At 40.4% G+C, this 16,854-nt stretch overlaps 1 protein-coding gene across 4 annotated transcripts in view; it reads left to right on the top strand.

Moving 5' to 3' along the window:
* The first annotated feature begins 5,558 nt into the window (after positions 1–5,558).
* Positions 5,559–16,854, top strand: part of LOC147008509 (rho GTPase-activating protein 45-like) — a 108,439-nt gene continuing 97,143 nt past the window's right edge. For 2 of the 4 annotated variants that reach the window (XM_085864151.1, XM_085864150.1), the window contains exons 1-2: positions 5,596–5,748; positions 12,835–13,033. In XM_085864151.1, coding sequence (XP_085720277.1) covers positions 12,893–13,033 — 141 coding nt within the window. In that variant the 5' untranslated portion in view covers positions 5,596–5,748; positions 12,835–12,892. Of the gene's footprint in view, positions 5,749–12,834; positions 13,034–16,854 lie in introns of all 4 variants that reach the window. The other 2 variants (XR_015053300.1, XM_085864152.1) reach the window with 2 other exon arrangements.

Raw genomic sequence — 16,854 nt, 5'->3', positions numbered from 1 at the left:
TCAAGAAAAAGCATGAGATATCTATTAACATTTGGCAGACCTTTTGCACAAAATTGCAATTTTTTTTTTTAGATAATTGACATAAAGTCTGTGGCGTTTGCTTAACTACTGCAATGTGACGAAAGCATTGAGAATTGCTTTTTATTTTTTTGGTTTATGCTTTTTTTTTTGGTAATCGTTAATGTCCCAATTCTCTCCCTAGCCTGTTCTACTTTTAGCATCGGATACTGCCATGTCCCTTGTTCCACCTCCCACATTCTAGTGGTCCATTACCACAACCCCTTATCACTTCTTCACTGGCCACCAATTGCTTCACTGAGCATTTATTGCTTCCAAACAGCAGCCTGACTTGGTCAAATGTCAGCAGATAACTTGACATTTTTCATATCAACTCCCACATGGTTGTTCTTTCCAGTTTATCTCTAAAATGTTCATTTCCTGTTAGCTTACAGGTATCAGTATCTCTTCTCTTATCTGACTCTGCAGCTCACACGGATCACCCTGAAGACCTAAACTTCCGATGCAGTCTGGTTTGGCTGCCTGACTTGAGGTCCTCCAATATGGGTATTTACCTCCAAATTTCTCAAATTTAAATATTAAATAATTCCTGACATTCGATTTTGGTGCAATGATGCGAGAATATTCAGAATAACAGTAAATGCTCAAGCAATAAAAGATTTTTTTTAGTGAAGAACACAGTGATGTAAATGTAGTGTAAACTACACCCTGCACTGCAACAATACAACATAACAAGAGCGGTCAATGGCACGTCATCACAAATCCACACACTTCCCACCGAAAGCAAAGTTGAAAGATGGCAAAAGGTTCCACCAGGGTCCAGGAATGACTCAATATCAGATTTTTAGTAAAAACTTTTTTTTCCAATTATGACCCCTGTGACATAAGTCTGATGTACCATGGGTCAAATCCAAAAAGTCGTCACATATTTCATGCGTTCCCCAATGTTGATTGCATATAGAAAGTTTCATTCGTTTTAAAACATGCCAGGAATTGCATTATTTTGGTATTTTACCTTTTGAGTGACACGTGTCCTGTGTTCCACGCCAGTTCGTACCTGTTTACGTCATTGTACTGACCATCAGGGTCAAAACATCGAGCTCCTGATTGGCTCTACATCAGTGATGAAGTAACTAAGTGAATAAAAGGAAACATTTGATTAAATTCGGACTGTTTAAAGAGTCAGCCAGATATTTTTTTTAAGTTTATGTAATTTAAATGATATGGGCTGTTTCACAATGAGGGTACCAAGTTTGTCTCACAACCACTAAAAATTCAAACTCAATATTTTTATATTTTTATTTATCCAAATCCAATATTGTTAATTACAATACTTAAATCCAAATTTTTGGAGAATTTGAATGAATATTTCTTATTAAAAATAATACCCCAAGGATGTTAGGAGAGTATTTTTTTCCGGAGAGGACACATTTTTGACGGACACATGTAAGGCAATCAGTGCAGGCCATGCAAATAGAAGGTTATTGGTTACACTCAAACTTTGTAGCATAATATCAGTGCAGGTATATACACACTTGGTAAAACATACAATAAACTTTTAAAAAGACCCTTTATTTATATAAAAAATTATTCTACAATATGCATTTCCGGAGAGGACATTTTTTGACGGTCGAACGGTGGGACATATTTATTGAGGGTGAAATAAATATTCATAGTCTGAAATGAATAATATGTTGTGGACAAAGTACAGAAGAGGTATAAAATTGATGCAACAACAAATACAAGTCCCAATTTCTGCTTGTATTTGTTTATACACTGTGAATGCAGTGTACCTGGAGAAAATGAGACGACTATTTGTCCCCAAAAAATGGCAATTTTTATGCCATTCTGCCAAAAATTGACATTTTTGGTCAAATAAAAAGTGGTCCAAGTTGTGCCATCACTAGTACCAACGACTGGCCCTAATGACAGAGATACTACAGCCTCTCAGTTAGCTATTTAGCATGCAAGGGTACAAAATACCAGAAATGACCATGACTGTAAAAGCCCATATACTGTACAGTGTACATACCGTAGCAGAGAAAAGTGCTCATATCATTTATGGGGATGGTGGATCTGAGGGGGAAAGCTGCCATTTTATGTACGTAATATAGATCGTCACCCATTATTAATCGACTTTTACTGCTCCTAAATGCTTCATCATTCATCAGCAGAAAACTATCTTCGTGTGACGTGATGTGACCAAGCATGACGTCATCAGGGCAGGGACCTAACGCGTATTGGTGTCATTATGATAATAATAAAATAAATAAATGTCTTGCCCTTTGTCATTAAGACCTATTATTTACTGTGATGTTTTCTTTTATCTTTATTTACCACCCCAGAAGACAGCTGGGAAAATTATTTATTTTCGAAATTTGGAAGAACGAAGGTAGTTTATCTAAAGTTGCCAAACAATCTAGAGACACTTTTGTTTACTAGTTTATTTTAAATATTCTTTTATAATCCTGAAACAAACTTAAAAAAATTATTATTTATAATTTTACCATTAACTCAATATCAACTTCTGTCTCACTTTGTCTTTACAGAAAATCCACCTGGCAAATACGTCTACCTGTTTCTCTGGTCATCATCTTCTGACAAAGGTGTCCCACCTTACATCCGTACAAGTGCAGTGATCAAGCCTGAAATCCGGACAACACTTCAACCGAAGGGACAAGTAAAAGGATGTCTGCTTTCTCACTGCAGACAGGTTGATGTCCTTTTGGTTGTTTTAATTCCTGTGATCTGTTCTTACACCCTCTCCCAATTCAATCCCTTAATTGATACAATCACCTCCTTGAAATCTGTTCAATTCGAGATGGCAGCTTAAGTCAATGCAGTGGTAACTCGTTCTTCTTTAAGTTGTCTGGTTGAAGGCTTCACCACTGTTAAATCTCACCAAATCCGTAGGTCTGATAAGGCTGCCAGCAGGAGGCGCTGAATCACCGAGCACTTGGAACCTCAAGCCGACTCGTCCAAGGAATGATTTGAATGAATGGAGATGCGACACAGGTGTGATGATCGATTCTGTTGTTTGCATCTTTGTTTACTTTCTCTCACATAGTTAGTCCATAATTTCCTTCTTCTATATCTCCTCAATATGAGTGCAAGGTATGTAAATATTCTTCCTTTTTACATTAACCTACTCCTTCTGTGATCTGTGATGAATTCCCTTTTTAATTGCAAAGAATTCAATGTAGATATCCAGGGCATCTTCCATAATTCAAAGAAGACAACAAGCATGCCCTTATCCTCATGCTATATTAATGGTATGTTATTAACGAGATCAATCACGAGCAAAACCAAGGGATCAATATTTTCTCGTGCTGCAGGATCATCCTTGGAAAGGATTTTTTGTGCTTTCGATTTTGATAATTTTGCAGTGTCAGCCACAAATCCATCTTATTTACTCTGTTTTATTCATTAAATCGCTATCAGACAATAATTCCGACAAGTCGAGGCGAGTGATGTAGCAAACACCACATTGAACGACAATGGGGGTCAACCATCCAAATTCTTGGAATAAACATCATTCATTCATATTTAGAATCTAACTAGATGACCCGTGAACCCGTTGGGTTCCCGTTGTGACAGTGGTTGATAAAAATAATCATTTAAGAAACAAAAATAAAAAAATAAACCAGCGAACTATACCGCTGAGGTTGTTTGCAATGATCAAATTCTCCCGAAGAGTACTTGACTGAATTGGGAATTGATCTTTTTAAATAATATTTTCATTGCCCAATTTTAACGAAACTTGATACTGCACACCACAGGAGAATGGTGAGTAAGGTGGGCCGAAAATTTTTGTGCTATCCTGTACCGTTTTGGCTGTATTTCGGGAACATACATACATTTCATACATACATACATACATACATACATACATACATACATACATACGTTAACTGGGCTACCTGCTTCCTGTTCACACCATTACTCTTGGTGTCGATGTACCTGTTCATTGCGGCAATCGCCGGCCCCACCCCGAGATCGTGCTGTTCTGCCAATTCTTCCCACATGGATTCCTACACCTGGGGGAACGTATGCACCTCACACATCCCCACCACAACACCTCCCTTAACCTTCCCTCTTTCACTTTTAATTTGTCCATCTGGTGTATACATAATCTACTCTCTTTGTCTTCTTTTAATTTTGATTCAATGTGAATATAGCTCTCAACATTATTGGAAGATAAGGAAGGTCAGAGATAAGAAAGGGAACTCAGTGAATGGTACAAATTTCTTTCCCCTATTGTTTGCTCGCTGGTGTACCCAGTGTTGCCCATTGATGTTCTAATTCTGTTTGCATTTTGAAGAAATCAAATATTGATTTTTATATTTTTTGTGGGGGGCCTAAAACACTTTCCCACACCCATTAAGGAATGGGGTCAGGGATAATTTAATATTACCTTTTGGGGGGAAACCCCCCCTCCATAGACCCCGTTAGACCTGGATTTTTTTAATGGCATGAACAAACTTTGGTGCATCACAGGTGATGAAGGTTGTGGTCAAGTTTCATCGAAACTGTGTGTGTAGTTTCCGAGAAGAAAGCAAATACATATTTTGCAGGGCAACCCCTCTTGAACTCCCATAGAGCCAGATTGTTCTAATGTGATGAACAAACTTTGGTACATTATGGGTGATGAAGGTTTTGGTCAAGTTTCATCAAAATTGCATTCTAGTTTCTGAGAAGAAAGCAAATATCTATTTTGGAGAGCAACCCCCGTAGACCCCCTGAGGTCGCGATTTTTTTAATGCCATGAACAAGCTTTGGTACATACACGGTGCTAAACGTTGTGGTAAAGTTTCATCGAAATCGTATGTGCAGTTTCAGAGAAGAAGTTGAAAGTATTTGTGGACAGACGGACGGGACGAAGCGCCATCCCATAAGCTCCCTGGAACTATGTTCCAGTTGAGCTAAAATTGTGAAAACACCCCCATCATAATCCTCAATAAATGCTGTCAAATTGACCCATCGGTTTCAAATGAGTGTTCCAGCACAAAGCGTAAAAGTAACATAACATCAGTAGATGGCAACAGTTTACAAACAATTATGCTTGCAGCCCAGTTAACCACAACGAAGGAGGGTACGTGGGGGCGAGGGCAAATAGTAGCCATTATGGAGTCCTGCAGGCTGTGTGGCAGCTCTTACACTGATGTCTTATGAGCAAAAGTGGCCCCCCTCTAAAAAATAGTGAAGATCACTGGTATAGATAATACATAATAACTTAAAAAATTGATTTGAAAAGTTAACAAGTGGCATGAAGGACATTGTGGTTATGGGATGACGTGTGTATGAATGTTGAAGTCAGATATGACTTAATGGAAAAAAAATATATATATATATATATATGTATATATATATATATATATATATATATATATATATATATATATATATATATATATATATATGTACACACACACACACACACACACACACACACACATACACACACACTGAGCACATTATCAGGAATGTAGTAGATTACTTCCAAATTTAGCTATAATTAAATATTTTCGGATTAAAATCGTTCATAAATCGAGGGGAAGAGATGTTTCAGGGCAATATACCACGAGTGCAACTTAAAAGGTATGGATCACAATTAATTTTTCAAAAGTTTAGTTCAACACCAGAACAATGTAGAAGGAGGAAGTGAAGTAATAGGGGTAGGGTGGGGAGAGTGAGGCAAAGTCAGAGATGAGGAAGACTACTCAGCGAACGGTAAAATTTTATTTTTCTCGTTTATTTTTTTATGACAATTCAATATTAATCGTGAATATTGCTATTTCAGCTTACCATATGTAATATTCCATCCTTCTGTTGATAATTTGAGCTGAATGGTTTTATTAACCACGAATTAATCTTTTATGGTTATGGTGCTTTATATTGCATCTGACATGTTTCATTGGAGACCTTTATACTAAATCTCATTAAAAAAAACAATGTGTTTTGTTACAAGATATGTAATAAGCTGCCTAAAAGCATTTCTATATCAGTGATAGAACATATAAATTGAGTAATTCCCCCAAACAAAGAATTCGGTTACAGTACTGGCAACCGTCTTCTTTCACAGCTCTATTGCGTTTCTTTGACCAACACAATTGAGTACAACCAAACGAGGCAACCAGCTTAACACTCCCCAACAAGTTGATCATAAACTCATTCCGCTGAATAGTCAAACCTGGAAAACTGACAGCTTTGTGGCAGCACACTATAACCTGAACTTTTTTTTGCCAACAATTACAGCAATTTTAGTTATTCTCAATGCAAAAGATAATTATGCAAATTATTATCAATATATAATTGGATTGTGACTCATGGGTCTGACCAACCAATCTGTTTAAGTGACTTGAAAGGATTAGGATTCCAACCTGCAAGGCAGTCTTATGATGCCACTGACAAATATGGACAAATGCTGATAAATGCTGTACAAAGACATAGACATAAAGAGTTCATTTTTGGAACTGGAGTCAAACAGGAAAGTCTAAAACTGCTACAGTTTCTTTAAGGGCCCAAATTATGCCCACCTTGGAGACAAAACAGGTAAAATGCTTGTATTTTTAACTGAATTTGTTTTGGGACAACAGTTATATATTTGAAGTCCAGTGTATATCAGAAGTTTGTTTTATTAGATGATTTAGGTTCATGGGGAAATTGCTTCCTTGTTTTCTCAGTGTTGTGAAACATTTGCTTGAATTAGGCTCCTTGGTTGTCAGCCAAGTCTTTGAGTTGTGTTCAAATGAAACAACATGAACTATGAAATGATCATTTGATCACTAAGGACTTGGAGAGCTATTGACAGTTGAATCACCTGCTTCCACAATGTCAAAACACGGAATGGGATTGCAAATTGTGGTGAGGCAGCTTTCTCAAGCATATGAGTCACAGTCCATGCAACGAACAAACTGACGAAGAGTTTTTTTTATTTAAGGCCTTGTCACACCTTGACGTTTTAGCCAGCGTATGCCGACGTATGAAAAATTTGTCTAAAACGCTGGCGTACGTCGAATACATTATGGGTAAGTTTGGTATACGTTAAGAGCACGCTGAAGCATGCTGAAGCACGCTGGCAAACGTTAGATTATCGTTGGGCATACATTGTGAATGCCGACAACACACGAAGCATTCGTTGGTATAAGTTATCTATAAGTTATCGAAACGTTCTGTGTACGTTACTAATACGTTATGCATACGTCCAACTCGTTATGAATACGCCCAAAACTGAAAAAAACATCAATAGTTCAGCTTACGCCAGCGTTTTACATACATTTTGATACGTTGCCATACCCTGGCTAAAACGTCAAGGTGTGACAGGGCCCTTAAGGGTCAAGACTCATGGAGGTGCTGAACAAGAAAGGCTCGTAAAAGAGGTACAGAAAGTACCATAGGATATGGGTGGATGGACATTCACAAGGACGAAAGGAGGAATGACTTACAAACAAGTACCAATGGTCCAGAGGAACAGAATGGGAAAGAATCAGCATGTGTAGAAGAAGAGATCATGGTTGTGCTTGTGTGAGCGCATGAGGTAGTGATGGGCAGCACCTTTGAAACACTGAAGGAAGGAATATGAGACAATGGACACAAGGAGATGATTTCCCAATCGGGAAAATAAGGGGACGAATGAAAGCAGGTTGGCAAATAGCCAGGACTTTTACGGGTGAGCAGGTGAGGGTTTCAAGGGGAACATGTGCAATTTGGGGTGGCTTCGGGAGGGGGGGACAGAGGTAGATGAGGGAAAGAGGAGCAAGGCCAAATATAGGCTTGTATAAAATAAAAAGCCCACAAACTTGCTGCTTTTGGGAGAGTGACAGTCTTTGGGAATCTCATACCTTGGGAATGTCCTCCAGCAATGGTACAGAAGGCCTTGTTTTCAACCCCGTCAAGAGAAACAAGGTGGGAAATGCCTTAACTGTCCAGAGAATACCAAGACTGCGACTGGGATTCCATACTAGACTGGTGATATGATCCTCCCATGAAAGGTTATCACAGATAGTGAGGCCAAAGAGTTCCAAGGAATGTGCCTCTTCCAGTGGCTGCCAGAGAAGTGGATTGGATAGTTTGATTGCCCATCCTTGTGGAGAGACAGTGTGAGAGTGTATGACTTGCCTGCATTGAACATCATGTTCCAAGAAGGTGACAAGCAGTTTATCTTGTCCAAGTTTGCCAAAAGGGATTCAGCAGTTCTTTGCCAAGAGCAACGAGTGCGATGTTTTGCTGTCTGCATGGTGGAGTCATTGGCAAAATGTTAATTTTTTGTGTATACACAGTCAAAGCTTGTAGAAGAGCAAGAGCACTGAATGGATCAGGATGCAACAGAACAAAAGGAACATTACAGAGAGGGGACGGAGGGAGGGAAACACTAACAGCTGAGTTGAAGGACAAAATCGAGGGAGACTTGGACAAAATAATAGGTGTGGGGAGGAATTAGGGGTAGGGGAGGATGCATGGGGTGGGCAAATGGATGCAGAAGGAAACTCTCAGGAAGGAAAAACTGGAAATTTGTAATGAGGAGGGCTTGGTTGAGGGTGGGGCAGGGTGGGGGTTGACAAAGGTAGAAAAGATTATGGCTTTGGATTGGGGATGATCTGAGATGGTGAACAGCTGGCTTGAAGACCTGGAGGGAAGAATGAGAAAGGAACAAATGAGTGGAGGTGAGCATAAATCCTGGATTTTAGGTCGTTTCACCAGAAGGAGGTTGATGTTGGACCATGTGCACCCTGCAGGAACCTGGGGGGGGGGGGACAACGACAAAGAATGGAAAGAATAGAGGGAGCAAGACCAGAAAGGAAGCGGTGGAAGATAAAGAGGCCACCGACCTGTCTGTGATGGGAAAGTGATAGGCCCATAGACTCAGATTCATCATGGGAGATTCCAAAAAAGTTGGTTTTTAATAGAATCAGACAGATCATTGATATAAATCAAGAATAGGAGAAATTAGTCCATTGGAGAAGACATTCCAGAAGTAGTGGATGCCAATATGTGCTGTGCTGATGGACCAGTCTTGATTGGCGAGAGCGTATTTGAGGCCATACCAATTACCATACAAGCCTGAACATTTGGGGTTATCTAATAACTGCAAAATAAAAACCTACTTTTACCACACATGGTCAAAAGAGCCTAGAGGAACTGAGGAGGAGCAGGACAACTTTGAGAAAAGGTTTTGACAAAACAAGGTCCAGTAATGAATGGTTGCTTTTGGGGAGATGAGTGTTGGGAAAAAAAACAACAGACTTTCACAGAACAACTTAGCTGTTAGCCATGTATTGAAGTACGTGAACCACCATCAAGTCAGCTTGTTGGGTGGCCAATAATGTCTCCACAAATGTGGAAGAGTGAACAAGGGTTGAGCAGAGAGCAGTGTGTGAATGTTGACCTCGAGAATGTGAAGTATACACAATGCCTTCTGAAAGTATTCACACCCCTTGACTTTTCTCACTTTTTGTTGTGTTAAAGCCTGATTTTTAAAATGGGTTTAGTTAAAATATTAAGTCACCGATCTACACAATTTTTTTAGAAATATAATTTTCTAAAAACATGAGAACATGTTTTTAGAATTTTTTTTACAAATTCATTAAAAATGAAAATCTAAAATGTGTTATGTCAATTAGTACTCAACCTCTTTGCTGTGACACTCCAGGTGCATCCAATTTCCTTTGATCTTCCTTGAGATGTCTCTACAACTTGAATGGAGTCCACCTGTGGCCAATTCAATTAATTGGACATGATTTAGAAAGAAGCACACCTTTCTATATGAGGTCCAACTCTTGACAGCGCATGTCAGAGCGGGTAACTTCCATGAAGTCCAAGGAACTCTCCGTAGAACTCCGAGATAGAATTGTGAGGAGGCATCGTCCTGGGGAAGGGTATAAAACAATTTCTAGAGTGTTGAAAGTTTCTAAGAGCACAGTGAGCTCCATCATTACGAAATGGAAAGAATATGGAACTACCCAGACTCTTAATGGTTGGGATGGTGGGCTTTGGATCCTCGGGTCCTGAGTTCAAATCCCGCTCAGCTGTTGAAAGAATACCAGGTGGGGTTAACTCATCCTTCTGAGGTCAGCAAAATGAGTGCCAGCATACTGTCGGAGTGGCGACCCGACCAGGATTGTGTCCAATAGCCAAGGAGACTGCTTAAGCAGCACCAACGCTCTGCACAGATTATGGTCCCAATCTCCTCCTCTCCTCCAGACTCCTCCTAGAGCTGGCCGTCCAACCAAACTGAGCAACCAGGCAAGAAGAACCTTGGTTAGGAAAGTGACAAAGAACCCCATGACGACTCTGACAGAACTGCAGTGTTCCTTGGCTTTGATGGGAAAACCTGCCGGAAGGACAACAATCTCTGCAGCACTTCACAATTCTAGGCTTTATAGAAGAGTGTCCAGACAGAAGCCACTCCTGAGAAAAAGGCACATGACAGCACACCTGGAGTTTGCAAAAAGGCACGTGAAAGACTGCGGGAGCATGAGGTGAAAGATTCTGTGGTCTGATGAGATGAAAATTGAACTTTTTGGTCTGAATGCAAAGCGCTACATCTGGAGGAAACGATGAACTGCTCATCACCAATCTAACACCATCCCTACCGTGAAGCATGGTGGTGGCAGTACCATGCTCTGGGGAGGCTTTTCAGCGGTAGGGACTGAGAGACTTGTAAGGATAGAGGGAACAATCGATGCAGCCAAATACAGGCAAATCCTTGAAGAGAACCTGCTTCAGAGTGCAAAAGACCTCAGACTGTGGTGAAGATTTACGTTCCAACAGGACAACGATCCCAATCATACAGCCAAAGCAACACTGGAATGGTTTCAGAACAAGAACGTGAAAGTAGTGAGCGGCTCAGCAAAAGCCCAGACTTGAATCCCATTGAGAATCTGTGCAAAGACGTGAACATTGCTGTTCACCGACGCTCCCCATCCAACTTGACAGAGCTTGAGCAAACCTGCAAGGAAGAATGGGAGAAAATCCCCAAATCCAGTCGTGTGAAGCTGATACAAACATACCCAAGAAGACTCAAATCTGTAATCACTGCCAAAGGCAATTAATTATACAAAGTCTTGAGTCAGGGGGTTGAATACTGATTGACGCAAGACATTTCAGCTTGTAATTTTTAATTAATTTGTAAAAATTTCTAAAACGTGTTTTCACATTGTCATTCTGGGGTATTTTATGTCGATCAGTGACAAAATATTTTTTAATTTAATGCATTTTAAATTCAGGTTGTAACAGAACAACATACGACAAAAGTCGAGGGGTGTGAATACTTCGGGAAGGTGCTGTACCTGTGAATGTATATAGTTCTGGTGTGGTGTACTCATGTTCATTCTATTCTGTGAGGTGTTGATATCAAGTGGAAGATGAGCTTAGTTAAGTTTACCTGCAACTCATCTCTTCAATATTCTCAATCCCATCAGATTTCAAGAGCTTAAGGAGTGTCTAGTTTGGCTAGCACTTGAATGTGAGATACTGGATGCTATAGCTAGGCTTTTAGAATAACTAATAATAAAGAATGGCAGAATAACTCAGTTTGTGTGTTGATGTCTTTGAGCTGTTCATTTGATGATATATATTTTTCATTAATTTTATCACAAAGTTGATGTTCATGGAGGAGCAAAGGCAGAGAGAGGATGATGGGTTTCAACTGATGCAGAAGGGCATAAGAAAACAAAGGGCTATTTCACAGAGACATACAAATATGACATGCCAGAAAGGTGGCGTAAATTGAAGGAGGTTAGTATATAAAAACAATCATGAATGAAAACGGGAGGTGACATGAGAAGGTGGTGAGTTGCAACTTGAAGCAGTGGAGGGAGGAATGCTCTTGGACAGACAGAGGGAGGCAATTCCAGCTGGGGAAAAAGAGGGACAAAAGCAATTCAGGCAAACAAGAAGTCTGGGATTTGAAAGGTTGGTGAGTCGCAGGAAGCTGGATAAATACGTTTGCCGAGATAAACTTGGATGTGGATATTAAGGGTGAGAATTTAATTTTGAATATATGCAAAATAATCTAAGTAAATTGATAGGTTAAGTTAATGGGTTATGGGTATAGGACAGGTAGGATGGAATTGGTGGTCTATTCCTGTTTCTACATCTCGTATCACTACACATAGTTTGGGTCAGTGTGGTTGCTATGTGAAAGGCATTGTGTTCAGATGGTCAAACCCATCTTGCAAAATTTTTTAGAATTGCTCATTTCTTATGGGATTGAGTGAGCAGGAAGTAACGGATTGACTCAAATCTGCATTATTACATATTTGATCACACACATACAGTTGTTTTGACGGGCTGAAAGAATGGTCTGGAGTTGCCTCTCAGCTGTCTTGCCTGGGTTCAAATCCCAACCCAGCTATAAACTGTCATCTCTGAGTTTCACAGGCAGGGTGGTTCATCAATGTGTGTGTCATCCCTTGGATGGATGTTAAATGGGAGTCCTGCTTGCCAGCATTCGTTGGTTGACATTAAAGATCCCGCAGTGTCCTTCATGAAGAGCAGGCGAGCTATCGCCAGCACCATGAGCAAATTCCAAATACCTGCTCTAACCAGCAGAGGGCATTGCATCGGCGGCACGGTTGTGCCCTCAGCCAATGATGCTACCCCCCACATCCTTTTGCTGCTTACGAAGGAAGAAGAAGTTGTTTTGATTTTATTCAATGCTCTTAGTAAACCAGATCACATTCTGTATTTACAACTTACAAGCACATGTCGAAACAACTTGAAAGATTGAAAAGGAGTAAATTGATTTCCCATTGTTAAGTTATATTCGAAGTCAGGTTTTTTTGGACAAACCTTTGAATGAAATGTCTTTTCTAGGTATCTGAGATATCACATGGCTTAGAAAGGCCTCTTCTAGGTCTGTGCTAGTCAAGCCATGTCAGGCAGTTGGAGGGCAGTCAAGGCCCAGTCTTCAGGCAGTCGTGTGGGAATCCGACGATCGAGTCCCAGCCCGCGCAGGATTCGAACAGATCTACTGAATCAAGTGTTGCCAAACCTCCCTAGTCTTCAACACAAGGTGTGCAAACTGCACTCCCTCTGAATTTAAAATCACACCAATATATTAAATTATAGCACACACCTTGTCATGCAGTTTCTCAAGCAAGCTTATCTTGCTTTGACACATTTCCTTTTACAAATTAAATTGTTTTAATCAGATGCTTTCATTGAGTTTAATTTTTTTTTCTACAATGTCTAAAGCTCATGAGAGAACTTGTACACAAAAACCATCCAACCGAAAGTCAAGGGTTGCATGATTTTATGTCCACGACTATAAAACAAACTTTGGTGGATCGTCGTTTTCTATCTGGTAATGCCTCCTTCATCAAACTTGAACAGGTTGTTTTAAGGGATGGATGATCTTTTGTTTTTGTCGGGATGTACCTGGACATATTCCTGAACTCATTGTTCTACTCATCATGTTTCCATATTTTGATTCTCTGAGATATCCATTCGTTGCACCACACCATGCGATCATGTGCATTGACTCCACTGATGAAAGGCTTGTGTGTTGTTGCTTTTCCATGTTATTTACATGACAAACTGTATGGGTAATCACCTGATACCCCAATGATACTACAAATGCTTTCATTGCATCAAATACTGTCTTTTCCACCAAAAGTGGTTGTAGTTGGTAATATCCATGCTAAAAAGACGAGAACATTACTAACTAGTACACCTGATTAACAGGCAAGGCTAAAGGCACTGTCACACCTTGATGTTTTAGCCAGCGTATGTCGACGTATGAAAAATTTGGCGAATACGCTGGCACACGTCGAATACGTTATGGGTAAGTTTTGTATACGTTAAGAGCACGCTGAAGCACGCTGGCATACATCATAGTACACCGAGATCGTCGACAAATTTTAAGCATGCTCAAAATTTTTCGATGTATGCCAGCGTATGACTCACACATTCTGCATACGCTGGCCATAAGTTGTAGGCACGTTATGCGATCATTGACACACGTCGACACAAGTTACTTGTAAGTTACTCATAAGTCGAAACATGTCGAAGTAATGTTTAGCTTACCCGAAACTTATCTATAACCTATGAGTAACGTACTTTGAACCTATGAGTAACGTATCTCCAACGCATATTGACGTATGCAGACGTATTTGATGTCTTCCGGACGACCACAGAACTTACTGAATGTGTTTCTAACTTACAGCTACCGTATAATGGTGTATTGGCAGCATTTAGGGGAATTGGTATATAAAAATGGGGCTCACAGGAGGAACCCGTCAGTGTTCCAGACTCCATGTTTTTTTGTTTTTTTTTCTTCGGCATGACGGTGATGTTGACACTTCGATGTCTAGTGCGGTTATGATTTAAATCGTTGAGCGGCAGCCTATTAATAGGCTACGCCACGTGATCGTCGGCGATACGCTGCCGCGCTATGCATACGTTAGACTATCGTTGGGCATACGTTGTGAACGCCGACAACACGCTAAGCATTCATTGGTATAAGTTTTCTATAAGTTATTCAAATGTTCTGTGTATGTTACTAACACGTTATGCATACGTCCAACTCGTTATTATATGCCCAAAACTGAAAAAAAACCATCAATAGTTCAGCGTACGCCAGCGTTTTAGATCAATTTTGATACGTTGCCATATGCTGGCTAAAACGTTAAGGTGTGACAGGGCCCTCAGGTCTGATGTTTCAACCAGTGAGTGGTCTTTATCGAGGACTTCACAGGCTTCATGCACTCCTTTTTCTTTTATGTGGTCCATTCATCAGTCATTCAAGATGTAAACCCAGCAGACCTCAGCCATCCTCGGGCCTGCTGATCAAGCTGTGCAAGATGGTTCCAACCTCTGAACAACTGGTGGATGGGACACTCTTCCACCAAGTGTTCTGCAGTCTTGGGCTCTCCACAATCATAGCTTGTCGTGTCAGCCAGGTTCCAGGTATACATGCAAACCTTAAAGGATCCAATGCCTGTACGCAGTCTGTTCAGGTGACAACACTCCTTTCTTGGAAATCTGCAGCCAGCTGAAGAGGTGGAAATGGATGGCAGATGATGCAGTCTGCCTTCAGATCACCTCCTTTTCCACTCTAAGAGGAGCCATTGTTGGCTGCTCTCAGCCTCAATGAAGACTGGGCTGCCTTGCTGAAAGTTTCTTACTCTTGAGTCGTTGAGTTTACAGTGTTTTGTGCATCATGGTGTCGATGGGATGAACTTCAGAGTCAAAAGCTTTCAGTGCAGCATGTCTGGTTGCTGATTCTCACCTTAGGTGGTGAGTCAGGATGCCAGCGAGCGGAGGTAGGTGGTGAGTGGGTGTCGGTCTGAGGCAGCCATTGACCTGTGGCATCCTTATGGCAGAATTGAACTGTGCACCTTGTGTTAAGTATCTTCTTATTGGAATGTGTATCACGTGACTGCAATATGCAGAGGTGAGACCCCCAAAACATTTGACCACTCCCTTTTTAGTCTGCTTACATGCAGTAACAACCATCAGGATCTTGGCTAGCATGGGGGTTGAACACACAAACTTCACAGTATGAGGTCGACGATGCAGCCAGCTGAGCGAACCAGCCATGATGAAAATGACTAATACACACAGTCAATGAGAAGGCTCGTTTCTTACTCACGTTTTTTCTTGTCGCAGTTCTCACAACTGGAAATGTGTGTCCCGTGACTTTTGGTCCTACACTGTCTTTTTAATGTTGGAAAATTGCATTGATAGACTTCACTGTACATTTACAAGCAGAGAACAGACAAATCAAAATCCCCATAGTACACTGAAGATGATTTGGGGTCTCAAAATCATGAGGCTACCACTCCCATTGGAACAACAAACAGGCAAATCAATTAAATGGATCAAAGGAAGCTCCATGGATCTCCAACTATCAAAGACAAGAGTTCAGACAATTTATTTTCAAAGTACAGTAAAGGCCAAAATAATTGTCCAAATCTCGATCTCAAAGGTGTTTTGGAAGGATTTAGCTTACACCGCAATTGGCAACCACAGAAACACTCTTGACATCACTCGCCATGGACTGATGGAACACAGAAAGACCGAAACCAGCAAAGACAAGTATTCTACAGACCTGGAAGCATAAATAACCCAAATACCTACTCTTTTTAAAGCAATCATGTTGTGTCTCCACCAACCATAGAAATTTCCCATTTGTCTTGCAAATGCATCTTCTTTGTTGTTGGCCTTTTATGATGTTGAGTGCACGTAATGGCTGTAATCGCTGGTGAATTTTATTGGTTTAAAAAAGGACACACAACTCTGTTCACAAACACGATATGGACAAGCTGTGTTGTAGCAATTTGTTTACTATATATTAATGAGCTTCACAATGGAATCCTTGCCCACCTTGGCTATTACAAAGAAGAAGACAAGGTTATTGTAACAATGCATGCCTCAAGTTTCTGCCATGCTAATGGGAATGGAGAACTTCACTTTGTCTCAACCTAGTTTGGGCAGGGAGATGTTCCAGACTTGTTGGTCGAGAGTGTCTTGGAATTTGAGGATAAGTGTGGAGGTGAAGATAAAGAGAGTAAAATTAGAAATGAGACAAGATTTTCTTCTTTCTCTGCACTAGAGTGGAAAATGGAATAACTTAGCAAGAGAGGTAGTGAAAGTAAGTACAGTCAAAGTGTTCACAAGGGAAATATGTTTTGTATACAGACATCTAAGTCATGAAGGAACAAAATTACAGAAGGTGGTGTATTCAGAGGCTGATGGAGGATTTCAAAGGAACACAGAGACAAATACAGTACGTTGCAGATGAGTGGCAGAAAGGAAGGGTGGGAGTCGGTGGAGTGGGTTGGCAAGAATATAGACCAAGGATGGGTATGGGAGAACCCATGATGCGATTAT

This window comes from Eptatretus burgeri, chromosome 18, assembly GCF_056783735.1.
Source record: "Eptatretus burgeri isolate ZD-2024b chromosome 18, Ebu_testis_v1, whole genome shotgun sequence".
Classification (NCBI taxonomy): domain Eukaryota; kingdom Metazoa; phylum Chordata; class Myxini; order Myxiniformes; family Myxinidae; genus Eptatretus; species Eptatretus burgeri.
This window is presented reverse-complemented; position numbering and strand designations above follow the sequence as displayed.